At 42.2% G+C, this 16,150-nt stretch overlaps 1 protein-coding gene across 5 annotated transcripts in view; it reads right to left on the bottom strand.

Annotated features, from left to right (window-relative positions):
* The window catches only part of SCN8A (sodium voltage-gated channel alpha subunit 8), a 112,824-nt gene that overhangs the window by 86,683 nt on the left and 9,991 nt on the right, over positions 1–16,150 (bottom strand). For all 5 annotated transcript variants that reach the window (XM_060166190.1, XM_060166188.1, XM_060166187.1 and 2 more), the window contains exon 2: positions 488–606. In XM_060166190.1, the coding sequence (XP_060022173.1) occupies positions 488–606 (119 nt within the window). The remainder of the gene's footprint in view (positions 1–487; positions 607–16,150) is intronic.

The following is a 16,150-nucleotide window of genomic DNA, read 5'->3' on the forward strand; positions in this document are numbered from 1 at the left end:
ACCTCTGTACCAAGGAGGCCATTTAATCTGAGAAACTATCTTAGATACTTTCTAAACTCACTGTTCAAGAAATCAAAAATATTCAAGGCAGATCTCTAAAACACTCATTCAATTATTTGTAACTCAAGAAGTAGCTTTTCAAAAATTCTAATATGGACTTTCATATATAAGAAGCTGAACAATCTAACTCTTGAAGTCTGAGTGCTTTAAAAAGTAAGACTTCAGTAAAAGGTTACCATCTTCATTTGTTGCTCTTAATGATATCCACAAAATTCCAGACTCCCATGACATCATCCTAAGAAAAAAGAATTTGCTGAAGCTCAACTCAGGATTCAGCAGAAGTCACTCTTAAAACTTCTAACTGGTGGGATAGTCACCTACATTATTGGTAAAATACTGAATATACAATCACGTTGTCCACATTCAGAAACACACACCAGCGACCATGCAACTGCTGCACTCACTCCACATTTGCAGAAAAGGATATGAATGTATCAAAATTTTAATAGCTATTCTTCGTATCAGGTTAAAAGGACTTAAAATGTACAAGGCAGGCGTGGCACTAAATCTGAAGAGAGTTTTCCCTCTGTTTAATACTACAAAGGTCTGTGGAAAAAGAGAGAGAGAAATTATTAAAGCATGGGAATTAATCATCACATGAAACAACATTTTTCTAGGCAAGAAATAAACTCAAATGTACTTGTAAGTTTTACTTCTCAGTTTGGTGTCTAGGGCAAGAAACCTTCAGGCAATATTAAGGCAAGAGAAACCTCTTTCCCTCACCTCCCTCCCCCCTCCCTGCCCCAGATTACATTACAAATAGATGACACTATCTCAGCAGTTTTACAGAATAAACTTTCCTTTGAGAAACAAGACATTTGAATTATACGTAAACTATTTTATGCCAGCTCTGGACAAGATACTTAAGTTTATTTTTGTTTCCCTTTTTTTTGTTTTTTTGCGGTACGCGCGCCTCTCACTGCTGTGGCCTCTCCCATTGCGGAGCACAGGCTCTGGACGCACAGGCTGAGCGGCCATGGCTCACGGGCCCAGCCGCTCCACGGCATGTGGGATCTTGCCGGACCAGGGCACGAACCCGTGTCCCCTGAATCGGCAGGCGGACTCTCAACCACTGCGCCACCAGGGAAGCCCTAAGTTTATTAATTTAGGATTCATTCACTCAACAAATATTTACTCAGCGCCTACTATATGCCAGGCAACGTTCTAGGTGCTTGGGAAGTATCAGTAAACAAGGCCACCCTAGTGTGAGGAGCTTATACTCTAAGGGGGGAGACAGATAATAAATAAAAAACATAATGAGTAAGTAAATTACACCAAATGTGATAAGTGCTATGGAAAAAGGAAGAAGATCAGGGAAAGGAGGCTCTAGAGTGCAGGGGTCAGGGGATGGGGTGAACGGAGAGATGACAGGTTTGGTGTTTTTTTTTTTTGAAGTATAGTAGATTTACAATGTTGTGCCCATCTCTGCTGTACAGCAAAGTGACTCAGTTATACACATATACACATTCTTTTTTTTTTTAAATAGTCTTTTCCATTATGGTTTATCCCATGAGATTGGATATAGTTCCCTGTGCTACACAATAGGACCCTATTGTTTATCCATCCTAAATGTAATAGTTTGCATCTATCAACCCCAAACTCCGAGTCTATCCCTCTCAGGTGGTCAGGGTAAGCCTACCGAGAAGAGAGATTTGAGCAAAAACTCAAAGGAGGTGAGGAGGGTTCTTCATTCCGCCAGTATTTACCTACCAAGTCTACTCTGTCTGGCTTTTAAGAGCCTCCATTATCAGCCTTGCCAAAATCATTCCTGGCATGAATCCTCCTGTCTTGCCAAACCAGTACAGGTTATAGTCATTTAAACTTTGGTCTTGGCTCTCATTGCTCATCCTACCCAGAATGCTTTTTCCTGTCGCATGACCTCAATTCAATTAAAATCTTTTTGAGCATGTTTTGTGCCGAGCATTGTGCTAAGCTCCTTGGATACAAGATTGAATAAAATTGTACTTTTAGGGAAGACATATATATGAACTAGTAATTATGATGCAGGGTAAATACAAAGTTCAGTAACAAAAATATGCGTAATGTATGAGGCAGCAGGAGAGAGAGATTTTTTCCCCCATTGGGTGGGAAATGCAAGGGAAGAGAGTGGGTTGCGAGGTGTTCACAAAGGCAGGTAACTAAACATTTGGAAGGGGTTTTAAAGGACAAGCGGAGATTAAGAGAGATTAACTGGGCAGATAAAGGAGGAAGGGTTGGCAAGGAAAGGGACCAACATAGGATTACAAAGGCACAGTAGCACAGAACTGTGGGTGTTTTCAGGGAATTGATAAGTAATTCAGTGTTGATGGAGGATAAAATAGAGAGGGGGAGCAGCAGACTGTGAAGCTGGAGAGAGATGTAGGGGCCTACTAGACTGAGTTCCTAAGGACACAAGGTCAGTGGCAGGTACACAGCCCTAGCATCTCACCGTGCAGGTGAAAAAAGCAAATGGTCAAATGCTAGCCATTTTAAGTAGGTTTTTGGTTTTGTTCTGTTTTTTAATTTAAAGCAAAACACGTTCATAATCATTAAAAAAGGAAGAGAGGACGGGCTTCCCTGGTGGCGCAGTGGTTGAGAGTCCGCCTGCCAATGCAGGGGACGCGGGTTCGTGCCCCAGTCCGGGAGGATCCCACGTGCCGCGGAGCGGCTGGGCCTGTGAGCCATGGCCGCTGAGCCTGCGCATCCGGAGCCTGTGCTCCGCAACGGGAGACGCCACAACAGTGAGAGGCCCGTGTACCACAAAAAAAAAAAAAAAAAAAAAAAAAGGGAAGAGAAGACAAGTTCCATCTCATGACCCAACGATAACCTTTGCTGCTTGTATATCTTTTCAAAACTTTTCTGTATTAATAAATATAGCCTTAAAAAGACTCTCCTTCTCTCTCTCTCTCAAATGGGATTCTACCATAAATACTCTTCTGCACCTTGCATTAAAAAAATGAACGCTCACAAAGAAAAGCCCAGGACCAGATGGCTTCTCTGATGAATGCTACCAAATGTTTAAAGAATTAACACCGATCCTTCACAAATTCTTCCAAAGAATAGAAGAAAAGGGCACACTTCCCAACTCCTTCTGTAAGGTCAGTACTGCCTTGATACAAAACCATACAAAGACATTACAAGAAAAGAAAACTATAGACTAATATCCCTTATGAATATAGATACAAAAAGCCTCAACAAAGTACCAGCCAACAGTATCTGGTAGCATATAAAATAAGGATTATACACCACGACCAAGTGAGATTTAACCCAGAAATGCAAAGATGATTTAACATATGAAAAGCAATCAATGTAATACAAAATATTAATAAAATAAAGCATAATTGCTGCATGATCATCTCAATAGATGCAGAAAAAACGTTTGACAAAATCCAATACTCTTTCGTAATAAAAACATTCAACAAACTAGAAATAGAAGGGAACTTCCTTAACCTGATAAAGGGCATCTATGAAAAATCCACAGCTAACATCGTTTTTAATGTTAAAAGACTAAAAGCTTTCTCCCTAAAATGAGGAACAAGGATTCCACTCTCACCACTTCCATTCAACACTGTACGGGACGTTCTAGACAAGCCAATTAAGCAAGAAATACTATTTCTATTTGCAGATGAAATGATCTCGTATATGGAAAACCCTAAGGAATAGATACACACAAAACTATCAGAGCTCATAAACGAGTTCAGCAAGGTTCCAAGACACAAGACCAACATATAAAAATCAGTTGTATTTCCATATACTAGCAATAAACAATCTGAAAATGAAATTAAGAAAACAATGCTATAGAGCGGCTGGGCCCGTGACCCATGGCCGCAGAGCCTGCGCGTCCGGAGCCTGTGCTCTGCAACAGGAGAGGCCACAACAGGGAGAGGCCCGTGTACCACAAAAAAAAAAAAAAAAGAACACAACGCTATGGGGCTCCCCTGGTGGCTCAGTGGTTAAGAATCCACCTGCCAATGCAGGGGACACGGGTTCGAGCCCTGGTCCAGGAAGATCCCACATGCCGAGGAGCAACTAAGCCCGTGTGCCACAACTACTGAGCCTGGACTCTAGAGCCCGCGAGCCATAACTACTGAGCCTGCGAACCACTACTGATCCCGCACGCCACAACTACTGAAGCCTGTGTGCCTAGAGCCCGTGCTCCGCAACAGGACAAGCTACCGCAATAAGAAGCCCGCGCACCGCAACAAAAAGTAGCCCCCACTCGCCGCAACTAGAGAAAGCCCATGTGCACAGCAACAAAGACCCAATGCAGTCAAAAATAAATTAAATAAATGTTTTAAAAACTATAAAAAGAAAAAAGAGAAAGAAAACAACTCCATTTACAAGAGCATCCAAAAGAATAAAACACCTAGGAATAAATTTAACAAAAGAAGTATAAGACTTATACACTGAAAACTATAAAACATCATTAAAAGAAATTGAAAAAAACATAAATAAATGGAAGGACATCTTGCACTCATGGATTGCAAGACTTAATACTGTTATGGTTCAATGCAATCTCTATCAAAATTTCAACTGCCTTTTTGGGCACAAACTAACAAGCTGATCCTAAAATCTGTATAGAAATTTAAGGGAACCAAAATAGCCAAAACAATCTTGAAAAAATAAGGACAAAGTTGAAGACTCGCACTTCTCCATTTCAAAGCTTACCACAAAGCTATAATAATCAAAACTGTGGTACTAACATAAGGATAGCCAAACACATCAATAGGATAGAATTGAGAGTCCAGAAATAAACCCATACGTCTATAGTCAATTGATTTTCGACAAGGGTTCCAAGACGATTTAAAGGGGAAAGAGCAGTCTTCAATAAATGGTGCTGGGACAACTTGATAACCACATGCAAAAGAATGAATCTGAACCTCTATCTCACACCCGATATGAAAATTAACTCAAAATGGATCAAAGACCTAAATGTAAAGGCTAAAACTATAAAACTCATTGAAGAAAACATAGGTGTAGATCTTTATACCTTTGGATTAGGCAATGGTGTCATAGGTGTGACACCTAAAGCACGAGCAACCAACGAAAAAAATAGATAAACGAGACTTCATCAAAATTCAAAACTTTTGTGCAGGAAATGACACTATTAAGAAAGTGAAAAGACAACCCAAAGGATGGGTGAAAATATTTGCAAATCATGTATCTAATAAGGGTTTAGCAGCCAGAATAGATTAAAAAAAAAAAAACCTACGACTCGACAGTAAAAAGACAAATAATCCAACTTAAAAATGGGTAAGGATTTAAATAGACATTTCTACAAAGCAGATATACAAACAGCCAATAAGCACATGAAAAGATATTCAACATTATTAGTCATTAGGGAAATGCAAATAAAACCACAATGAGATACCTCTTTACATCCACTAGGATGGTAATAATTTAAAAAAAGAACATGGAAAATAACAAATGCTGGCAAGAATATAAAGAAACTGGAACTCTCATATATTACTGGCAGGAATATAAAATTGTTAATCCACTTTGGAAAACAGTTGGCAGTTCCTCAAAAGTTAAACAATGAGTTACCACATGACCCAGCAATTCCACTCCTAGCTATATATCCAGGGGAACTAAAAACAGGTTCACACAAAAATGTATACATGGATGTTCATAAAAGCACTATTCAAAATACTGCAAAAGTGGAAACAACCCATCAACTGACAAACAGGTAAACAAAATGTGGCATATATCCATGTAACAGGATACTCTCCAGTCTTAAAAGGATTGAAATTCTGACATATGCTACAACATAGATGAACCTGGAAGACATTATGCTAAGTGAAATAAGCCAGACACAAAAGGACAAATGTTATATGATTCCACTTATCTGAGGTATCTAGAATTAGCAAATTCATAGAGGCAGAAAGTAGAATAGAGTTTATGAGGGGCCTCAGGCAGGAGGATTGGACAGTTTTGGTTTAATGGGCAAAGTTTCTGTTTGGGATGATAAAAAAATTTGTGGACATGGACAGTGGCGATATGGTTGTACAACATGGTGGATGTATTTAATACCACTGAATTGTGCACTTAAAAATGGTTAAAATGGTAAATTTTGTGTTATGTATAGTTTACCACAATAAAAATATATTGACCCTTGAACAACGTGGGTTTGAACTGCTCAGGTCCACCTGTACGTGGATTTTTTCAATAGTAAATCCTACAGTGCTGCACGCTCCACAGTCGGTTGAATCTGTGGCTGCGGAAGCACAGGTACAGAGGAACCGCAGACACTAAGGGAGCGCAGGTGTGGGGGACACTGCATGTTTGGAGGGCTGGCTAGAAATTATATGTGGATTTTCAACTATGCTGAGGGTCCATGGCCTTAACCCCTGCATCGTTCAAGGGTCAACTGTACATTACTACCTGAAAAGTGCCCAGTAAGGTGTTATTGACACATTTTTAAAAATCAGTTTTATTACAAGCCAAATAATAGAATTAAGAATAGTAATAGCTAAAAGTGGTTCCCAACCCATTCTGAACTTCAGAAAGATTTAAGGAGCTTTTTGAAAAATAAGGACATCTGGGCCAAGAAAAAAAGAAAGAGAATTTAAGTGTTTATACATGCTACAACATGGTCTTGCAAAATCTTGAAAAGAGTTCAGACACAAAAGGCCACGTGTTGTACGATTTCGTTTACGTGAAGTGTCCAGAACAGGCAAATCTTGATGGAAAGTTGGTTAGTGGCTGCCTAGGGCTGGATGGAGAGGGGATTAGGAACTCGCTGCAAATGGGTCTCTCTAGGGTGATGAAAGTGTTGTGAAACTAGATAGTGGTAATGCCTGCAAACCTTGTGAACAAAAAGCCAATGAATTGTACACTTTAAAATGGTGGATTTTCTAGCTTGTGAACTGTATCTCAATGAAAACAAAACACCACAAAAACACACACAAAACTGAACCATGTAAGAGGTATAAGACATATAAAAAGTTCTAAAGAACGATACCACAAACATTTATGCACCCATCAGTTAGCCTAGGAAATAACGCCTTACCAATACTGCTCCTTTCTGCACTCCTTTCCAAATACACACTCTCCCTCCCACAGAGGTCAGCGATATTTTGAATTTGGTACTGAGGTCCCACCTTTTTGTGGTATATTTCCAGTTACTCTGAGCTCCCCCTTTTCTACACTCAGAGTTTGTGTCTTTCATTATTCTCCCAGCTCTTTTTGTACCCTCCCCTCCACCCTCTCCACCTACTCCTAGAACTAAGTTTCAAGCTCTTGGAGAGCGGGAACCAACCTCACTCCTCCCACTGCCTCCCACAGCTCCAATATAACGCTCAGCCCAAGCACTCCCAATAAACGGTTGCTGGCAGATTTTTCGAAGTTCCTGTCTTCTCATCTTCTGCTCTTTCCTTTCCTAATCTGACAGAGCCACACCGGTCTCTCCACAGTAGAAAAGCAGTGCTGGTACTGAGCCATATACATCCTGGAAATGCTCAATGCACCATCCCCAGGGTGAGAATGCACTGCAATAATGTTCTTCCTGTACTAGAAGGGACTGGTTCCAGTGGGGCACGTTGCAGGGAAAGACTAATCCTAAAAGCAAGAGGAAGTAGTAGACTTGGGGTTAGGCTGAAAGAGGTCAAGGGCTGGGCTACTGGCTCTTCCATATTTTGGCTTCCCAAAGAAACAAAGAGCCCTGCACTCTCTCAAAACCCCCTCTCTGAAGTACTTGTACTCCTCTGTGTTTCTATAGCAACCCCCTCTCTGAAAATGCCAAGCCTTTTAAATAACCTCCTCATTCAACCTCATAATATCCCCGTGAAGTATGTGTGAAGGAGGGATGATTATCCTCTATGCATCTCACAAAAGCTCAGGAGAGGGACACCACCTATCAAAGGTCAGGCAGCAAGGAGCAACATATTATTCCAAGTTTAGAGCCTCTTTACAGCTCCTATTGTGCCGGATTGAGAGGCAGTTCAATGGGAACATGGCAGAGAATGAACCTGGTGTGGGGGGTGGAGTCTCCGGTGAATGAGAACGTTGAGCCCCTGGGGTACGCTGCATAAAAGCCTCAGCAACAAGGGAAGAAGCACTGGCCCGTGCCCCAGGATCCAAAACCACCAGGCTGGGCCTTTCCAAAGTCACCTACCCGCCTTAGAAGAAGACAGGCAACAGGGTTGTTAAAAGTTAACAAACTCTGCACCTTCCTAATTTCTCATCTTGTAGTTTGGTCATGATGGAAAGATAGGTCTAGAGGGACCACTGAGGGTGTTTCCTATCTCAGAATCAGAGCCTGCACAGCACCTGGCATGGAGCAGATGCTCGATAAATGCCTGTTGCTTGGTGACTGAACAAATGCTTGTATGCCTGAGGTGAGGGAAAAGGAGAAGAGGAAAAGAAAAAGGAAGACGTTAGGAAACTGAAGTTGTTAGGCCTTGGTTGAAGAAGAACTAGGAGGTAGCTAGGATTCTGAATGAGTACAGTGCCGAGTTGGCAAGAAAGAGACTGATGATCCTGAGGGAAACTAGGTCTTTTTAGTGAATTTTAAAACGATGGTTTTGTAGGTATAAAGGCTTCCTTATGGACATTTTATGTGTGAAGTAGAAATTTCACAATTAATTTGGATACTGAATACTGTATACAGAATAGTTTATCATCACTCCTTTCTAAATATTTACACCCTCTATCTTTATCAAGTATAAAAACAGGAGATATTTTTTCTATTCAAAGAGAAATAAACATCTAGCTTTCACTAAACCTCCAGAAACGAAGGTGAATCCTCCATACTTCAAGCAGCAAGTTGTATTACAATAAAACATACTTTACTGTTAAAATAATTAGATTTACATATGCTTAATTCATATGCAGTTTTTCAAACTTCATCTTTTGCATAAAGCAAGATGCTGTTTGGACCAACACAAGTTCTCAGAGCTTAGCAATCTCCTTTTAACACTGGGGCTTGCAGGGCTTATCTGAGAGATAGAATAATATATATCGGGGGTCAGCAAACCTTTTCTGTAAAGGGTCAGATAGCAAACAGTACAGGTTCTATGGGCCATACAGTCCCTGTTGCAACAACCTGCCATTGTAGTTGCAAAAGTAACCACAGACAATACATAAACAAATAAGAGTGGCTGTGTTCAAATAAAACTTTATTTACAGACAAGGAAATTTTAATTTCGTAAAATTTTCACATATCACAAAATATTATTATGCTCTTGACTTTTCCCCAACCCTTTAAAAATGTGAAAACCCTTCTTTTTTTTTTTAGCCACACCATGAGGCTTGTGGGATCTTAGTTCCCCAACCAGGGATGGAACCTGTGCCCCCTGCAGTGGAAGCGTGGAGTCCTAACCACTGGACCTCCGGGGAAGTCCCGTGAAAACCCTTCTTCTTAACTCATGGGCTGTAGGAAAGCAAATGGCAGAGCTGATCTGGGCCAGGGATCAAGGTTGGCTAATCCCTGTTATGTACTAACACCAGTTCTGACCTAAACCAGACTGGTTGCTTAAGAATGATCTGATCAGCTTTAAAAAAAAAAAGCAGATTCTCAAGTCCCAACCTCAGAGGTTCTGATACACAAGCTGCAGAGGAATCTGTGCTCATCAGGATTTGAGAACTGCCACATCACCTGTCAGGTATTAAAACACATAGGTTGTCCTTCTTCACCTGCCTCTACCTGGCTATGTGGCCTGGGGGAGCCCCTGCAGCTCTCTGGATCTCATTTTCCTCATCTCTAACATGAGAGAGGGGCTGCCTGACGGGCGTACCCAGGTCCTTTCCAGCTCTGCAATCTGTGAGTCTACAGTTTGCAAAATGCACAGAAGCATCCAATATTAAGTGCAACAAAGCAGCAAACTGTACCTTTGAGGAGAAAACCTACTGTTATTCATTCCTTCACATTACATCTTGCTAGAACTCTCCTGAGTTACTTATTTTGCTCCTTCAACTGAAACTCTGTCAAGTCCATGGTCAACAGTGCTTAATACTATCCTGACAACTATACTTATGTGGGCAGAGGGCAGCATGGGGCAGAAGGGTACCAGACAGAACTGTACCACAGGCTGCTTTTTCCCTGCCCTATATCCCCTACTTATACCCCCTGTTCTTAGCAGGACAGTGACTATGGGAGAGAGAATGGATAGGGATGACTGGTGATGGGTTGGCTTTTAAAAAAATATATACAAAAGCATTTTAAAGTCATACACATGGCTGATTTAAATGTCAGGCATCATTGTTAAACTGCTGGTAAGAATCCAGAAAAGAAGATTCGTCCCTTATTCGATGCTGTGCTCCAACACCAGATCCTTTAAAGCTCAGGAGGACTGGGAAGGACAGCAAGCCTTGGATTCTTACGAGAATATTTCTTAAGCAACGGTCACTTGGTACTCATGAAGTCCAATAATATTCTACCTAATCTGTCTTAAATTAGATCTTTGTGAAGTAAATGAGTTAAAAGGGAAATTGAAATTGAATTGTGGCTTATGGTCCAAGGGAAAATATCAGTTTATAACAACAGCCACTGAATGTGTGTGAGCACAAGGCCCATTAGCAGCGGTGGAACAGCTCTTCACAAGTTACGGCATGGAGTATTAACAAATGTGTCATGCCGGCATAAGATGAGCCTTCTGAAAAGCACAGGTTCGGGCTTCCCTGGTGGCGCTGTGGTTGAGAGTCCGCCTGCCGTTGCGGGGGACACGGGTTCGTGCCCCGGTCCTGGAAGATCCCACATGCCGCGGAGCGGCTGGGCCCGTGAGCCATGGCCACTGAGCCTGCACGTCCGGAGCCTGTGCTCCGCAACGGGAGAGGCCACGACAGTGAGAAGCCCGCGTACCACAAAAAAAAAAAAAAAAAAAAAAAAAAAAAAGCACAGGCTTTTCATTTCTAATTAGCAATGTGGGGATAGAGCACACGATGGGGGAGCTTTGCCATTGCTAACGCAGGGTAAGAGATATGCTCTTCCGTCTACAGTAAGGAGCAGGGACATTGTGCAAGGCCAGGTGCGAGCGCATTCACGCTCATGCCAAACAAATCCTAGCACACCGCAAACACAATACAATAAACGCACACAGTTACCAAAGTACTGCATGCAGCCAACTCCTGAGCATTTCCCCACCCTCACCCCAGGACTGGATTAAGCTTTTTAGCCATACAAAATGTATAAATTAAAGTAATAAAGGGTGGGTACATATGAAAGGACATTACAGGGAGGAGTACTCAAGGCAGGGGTGGAGTATATCACAGAACAGAAAGCTTCTTAGGGAAAGGTTTATTACCCAGCTCCTGGTTTGCTGTGGGACACAAGGCCCAGGAGAGCAGTTCTCCACCCAACCAAGTTCTCCCTCCCCTGAGAGGTCATCATTTCAGTTGGGGCGAAGGTAACCCGCAGGTATCTGATGGCCTTCCAGCTATAATGAACACCTAGGGGCTCAGGGATTGAGCTAATCTACAAGGGGGCAGTTGGCTCCATCCGGCTCTAACTGTTATCGACACTGATTTACGACCATCTCCCCAGGGTTTGGACCCTAGATCCTAACTGTTTTGACTTCCGGAATTGCCTGACCCTCTCATTGTTAGCTGACTTCTAGCCTTAAATTCTTGTCTGCTAAACCTAATATATACATATGTACCTTTTTCTCCCAGACATACGTCACCTCTTCTGAACCAGGCAACTAGCTAATCTGACTTACAACAGTTCTTAGCTGTTTCCTGCCTAACTATAAATTCTTAATTCTGGTACCTTCTACGGGGGCAAATCCTCTCTGCCTATTGGTTTCAGAGTGTGCACGCACAGAGAAGGACTCTGCTACCCAATAACAATACAAATACAGCTGATCTGAAGAACAGCTATAACAGTGATAAGAGCAGTAGCCAGTTGTCCACTAGTCAATGGCTACAGTTTTTGGCATTCGCTTCTAAGTAACTATACAGCCAATACAGCAGGCAACAAATAAATGTCCTTTCAAGTTTTCCCTGTTTTACTATAGAAAAAACGTAATGCTAAATCTAAACAGATTCTACCTCAGACTAGGAAGCTGTTCAGAAATAAATGACCTGCACTGTCAAAATGACTTACACCCTGCTGAAAAGGAGTCCTGATGCCTTTCTGAATGCTAATCTGCTCAGTGGGTCTCTCAAGTAAAATTACAATTATAGTCCCAGTGTGTCCCAGGAAAGGCTCCAGCAAAGGCACAACTGCCTGAATCCCCAGAGTGCCTGTGTCCTGGTGCCCAGCTGAGAAATACTGAACTAAAAAGCAGGACATCAGGACACAGGCAATTTCCTTTTTCATTTAGGCTCATACTTCTGTTTGAACTATATATTTAGAGCCCTCATCTTCCAGGTCTCTATTCCACTACACTGAGGGGTGAGCAAGAGAGACCTCCAAATCCCATATTTATATTCCTTTTATTCATTGATAATTGTACCTATGAGTCTATTTGAAGAAATAATAACATTTAGCATGTATTAAGCAGGTACTATGTGGCAGGCACCCTACTGAGATGCCTTATACAATACCTGTCTGTCTCACAGCCACCACTCGATGAGGTAGGGACATTTTATAGATGATGAAATTGTAGCAAGACCACAAAGTTGTTTAGTGGTGAAACTTAGAACTGAACCAAGGCAGTCTAACTCCAAAGCTTATTCCTTTTTCCTTTATAAATTTATTTATTTATCTTATATTTGACTGCGTTGGGTCTTCGTTGTTGTGCACAGGCTTCCTCTAGTTGCGGCGAGCGGGGGCTTCTCTTGTTGCGGAGCACGGGCTCCAGGTGCACAGCCTTCAGTAGTTGTGGCTCGCGGGCTCTAGAACGTAGGCTCAGTAGTTGTGGCGCACGGGCTTAGCTGCTCCGCGGCATGTGGGATCTTCCCAGACCAGGGCTCGAACCCGTGTTCCCTGCACGTTCCGCGGTGGCGGATTCTTAACCACTGCACCACCAGGGAAGCCCCAAAGCCTACACTTAATTATCACACAATACTGCAATTTTGAAAAAGCTTCAAAACTACTTATCAAGTCTAACTCCTCACTTTACAGATAAGAAAGCAAGCACAGAGCGCTCTGCCCAAGCTGAGACCACAGAGGTGGGAACAGGAATAGAAGGGTTCCTCAGAGTCCTGAACTCTTTTCAGCACACCAGGTCATCTGGTCCAAACCTCAGACCAATGAAGAAATCTTTTTTACTTAATACCTTTAACTCTGGCAAAAAAAAAAAAAAAAAAAAAAAGCCCTTGCACATGCCACAGAGTTCACAGCAGCTATTTACGGTATTTTCCCAAGCTAAGCTCCATGCAGATAATGCTAGCACCCCATCTGTCTGTGGCTTTGCTGTTTCCCACTGCTTCTGCATACACTTCCTCATTTGGTTTGACCTTGTAACCCCATGCCCTTCAACCCACATTTGGAGCAGCTGACACCCCCTTCCCGCCCACATCCTGGTCACAGGAAGCCACACCTGGCAGAACAGCAGCTGCTTCAGCTCTGAAACAGCATATACTGCTCCCCAAGGCAGGGCGGCTCTGAACCTCCTACGTGGCCACCCCTCCTCACTGCCCTTCAGTATGAGTTTGCTTTTGATCTCCTTCCCCCTTCCCCTCTTGGGGGTACCCAGCCTGCAGCTGCTCTGGGGGTAAAGCAAAAGGCAAAAAGCAGGTTTATTACGTAGATGCCTCTCTTCACTGTATCATATTCTAGAATTTATTCTCATTCTCCTTTCTCTTAGAAAGCAGCAGAGGAGAGCGGTTTAGAGGCTTTAAGCCACAAAGACCTGGATTCAAGGCCCAGCTCCATTGCTTATTAGCTGTCATGATTTTAGGCAACCAACTTAGGTTGCTAAGGCTAAGTTTTCTTATTGATAAAATAGTGATAATGAGTGACAGCACCTACCTTATCAGATTATGAGGATTAAGTGAAAATTCACAAAAAGTCCTTACTACAGTGCCTGGCACAGAAGAAGGACTCAACAAACGGGATTACGGTAACGCTGTTGCTGCCACACAGATGCTGCTCTTCCTTCTGCAACTTGGCACCTCAGGCGGGGTAGCAGGAGGGGACTAAGGGGTAATATTCAAGTCACTTAGTATTCACACACTTGACATAAACCAGTAGGACACTTGTGCATAAGCTACTCCAAGAGTCCAAAGTCACTAGGACCAAAGTCAGTACAGCTGCACTGGCTCAAAATGGGCCCCAGAGGTTACTTCAGACCTGAGAACTCTAGAAGCAGGAGAAAAAAAACAAAACAAAACTGCTGAATGCACACAGTGGGATCCAACCTGCCTCTCTCCTTTATCTCCCTTCTTACCAAACCAAGCCCCATGCTCCAGTCACAATGAAACGCATGGTTTTAAACACTTCAACGTTTTGCACGCCTCTCTGTCTTTTCATGTACTGTTCTTTATACCCAAACTACTCTTTCTTCTCTTTAACAGATGAAATGTTTTTTAACCATACTTTAATACTTCAAGGTACAGCTCAAATATCACCTCCTCTCCATTCAACTCTCTCAAACAGAATTATCCTTCCTTCCTGTGTGTTCCCACAACACTTCTGTTAGAGCACTTAACATAGTACTGTCACTCTGTTTATACATCAGTAACTCTCACTGGACCCTGAGATCCTTAAAGGCAGGGGTATATCTCCAACTACTGTGACTTTCTTAGCTTAGCAAGCAGAAGATGTAATATGATGCCCATCTGGTACAAGGCAGACAGTTCATACATATTTGTTGAATGTATGAATGAATCTCTTAGTCATGAGGCAATGATGCAGCTAAAATCAACTAACTCATAACTATATCCAACTTTATGCTAGGTGTCTAATCGACCTTTTCCACTCTTTAGCTCATCCACCCATAAAAATTTATTAATTTTAGTTTGAAAAGTCTTTTCACCTTTTCTACATCTTAGATACCATGCTGAAGATATGATATGCAACAAATGAACTAAAAAAAACCCATACTATATTCATATTGAGGCCGTGCAAAATGACAGAAATTATCTAAAAATGATAGTAAAAAACAAAACCCCAAAATCATCCTGCAATATACTCTATAGAGACAGCATGATATGGTAGAAAGACCATGAGCATTAAATTCACATATCCCGGGAACTGAAACCCGGCTTTACCACACACTAGGTGAGGGAATTTCAATAGCAGAGTAACATTTCTGAGCCACAATTTTTTCCTACTTGTAAAAATGTGCAACATTCACTGATAGCTTCCTAAGTGATCCTCAAGGACTGCAGAAAACTGGAGAGTCAATAATGACACCTAGAATTTGGGTGGTATCCTCAACTAAAGTAGCAGATGGAGTAAGTAGGTTTGAGGGGAGAAAACGAGTTCAATTTTGAATACACTGAGTTACCTATGGGAAGTCCAGGTGGAGATGCCTGGCAAGACACTGAATATTTAAGGAGTGCTCTAGGCTGGAGATACAGATTCATGTGAGAGAATGGGTAAGATCAGCCAGGGAGAATTTGCCAAATGAGAGGAACACAGGCCAAGGACTGAACCTGTGGGAATGTCAACATTTAAAGGAAAAGTGGAAGAAATGAAGGAAAGAGAAGGAACAGTCCGAGATGGAAAGAGAATTAGGCCAAGGAAGTGAAGAACTACAAGAATCAGGGAGTAATAAACAGTGTCAAATACAGCAGAGAGGTTCAGTGAGATAAGAACAGAAAAAATGTCCATTAGATTTGGTAATTTGAGATCCTGGAGGATCTTATATTGAGAATGCCAGTAGAGCGGGGAGGATGCAGACTCAGCTGCAAGGATGGAGGAGTGGGTAGGAGATGTGCAGGTGGTGAGGGTGAGCAACGGCTACTCTTTAAAAGCTTCAATGGCATGAGAAGAGAGATTATACCTGCTGGAGATATGGGGGTCAAGTGTGGGCTCATTAAGATGGGAGAGGCTTTTCGTATGTTTATAGGCTGAGGGGAAGAACCACTGTGAAAGGGAAAGATAGAAAGTACAGAAAAGAGAGGGGATAACTGAGAGAGTGAAGTGCTAGAGGAAGTTGGGAGGCATGGATGGGCTCAAAGGCACAGGGAGAGGGATTGACATTGAACAGCAGATGGGTTGGGTACCTTATCCTCTGAAATGGGAGGAATATTTTATTCAAACTTCATTCCATAGGCCAAACTT

Source organism: Lagenorhynchus albirostris, chromosome 11, assembly GCF_949774975.1.
Source record: "Lagenorhynchus albirostris chromosome 11, mLagAlb1.1, whole genome shotgun sequence".
In the NCBI taxonomy this organism is placed as follows: domain Eukaryota; kingdom Metazoa; phylum Chordata; class Mammalia; order Artiodactyla; family Delphinidae; genus Lagenorhynchus; species Lagenorhynchus albirostris.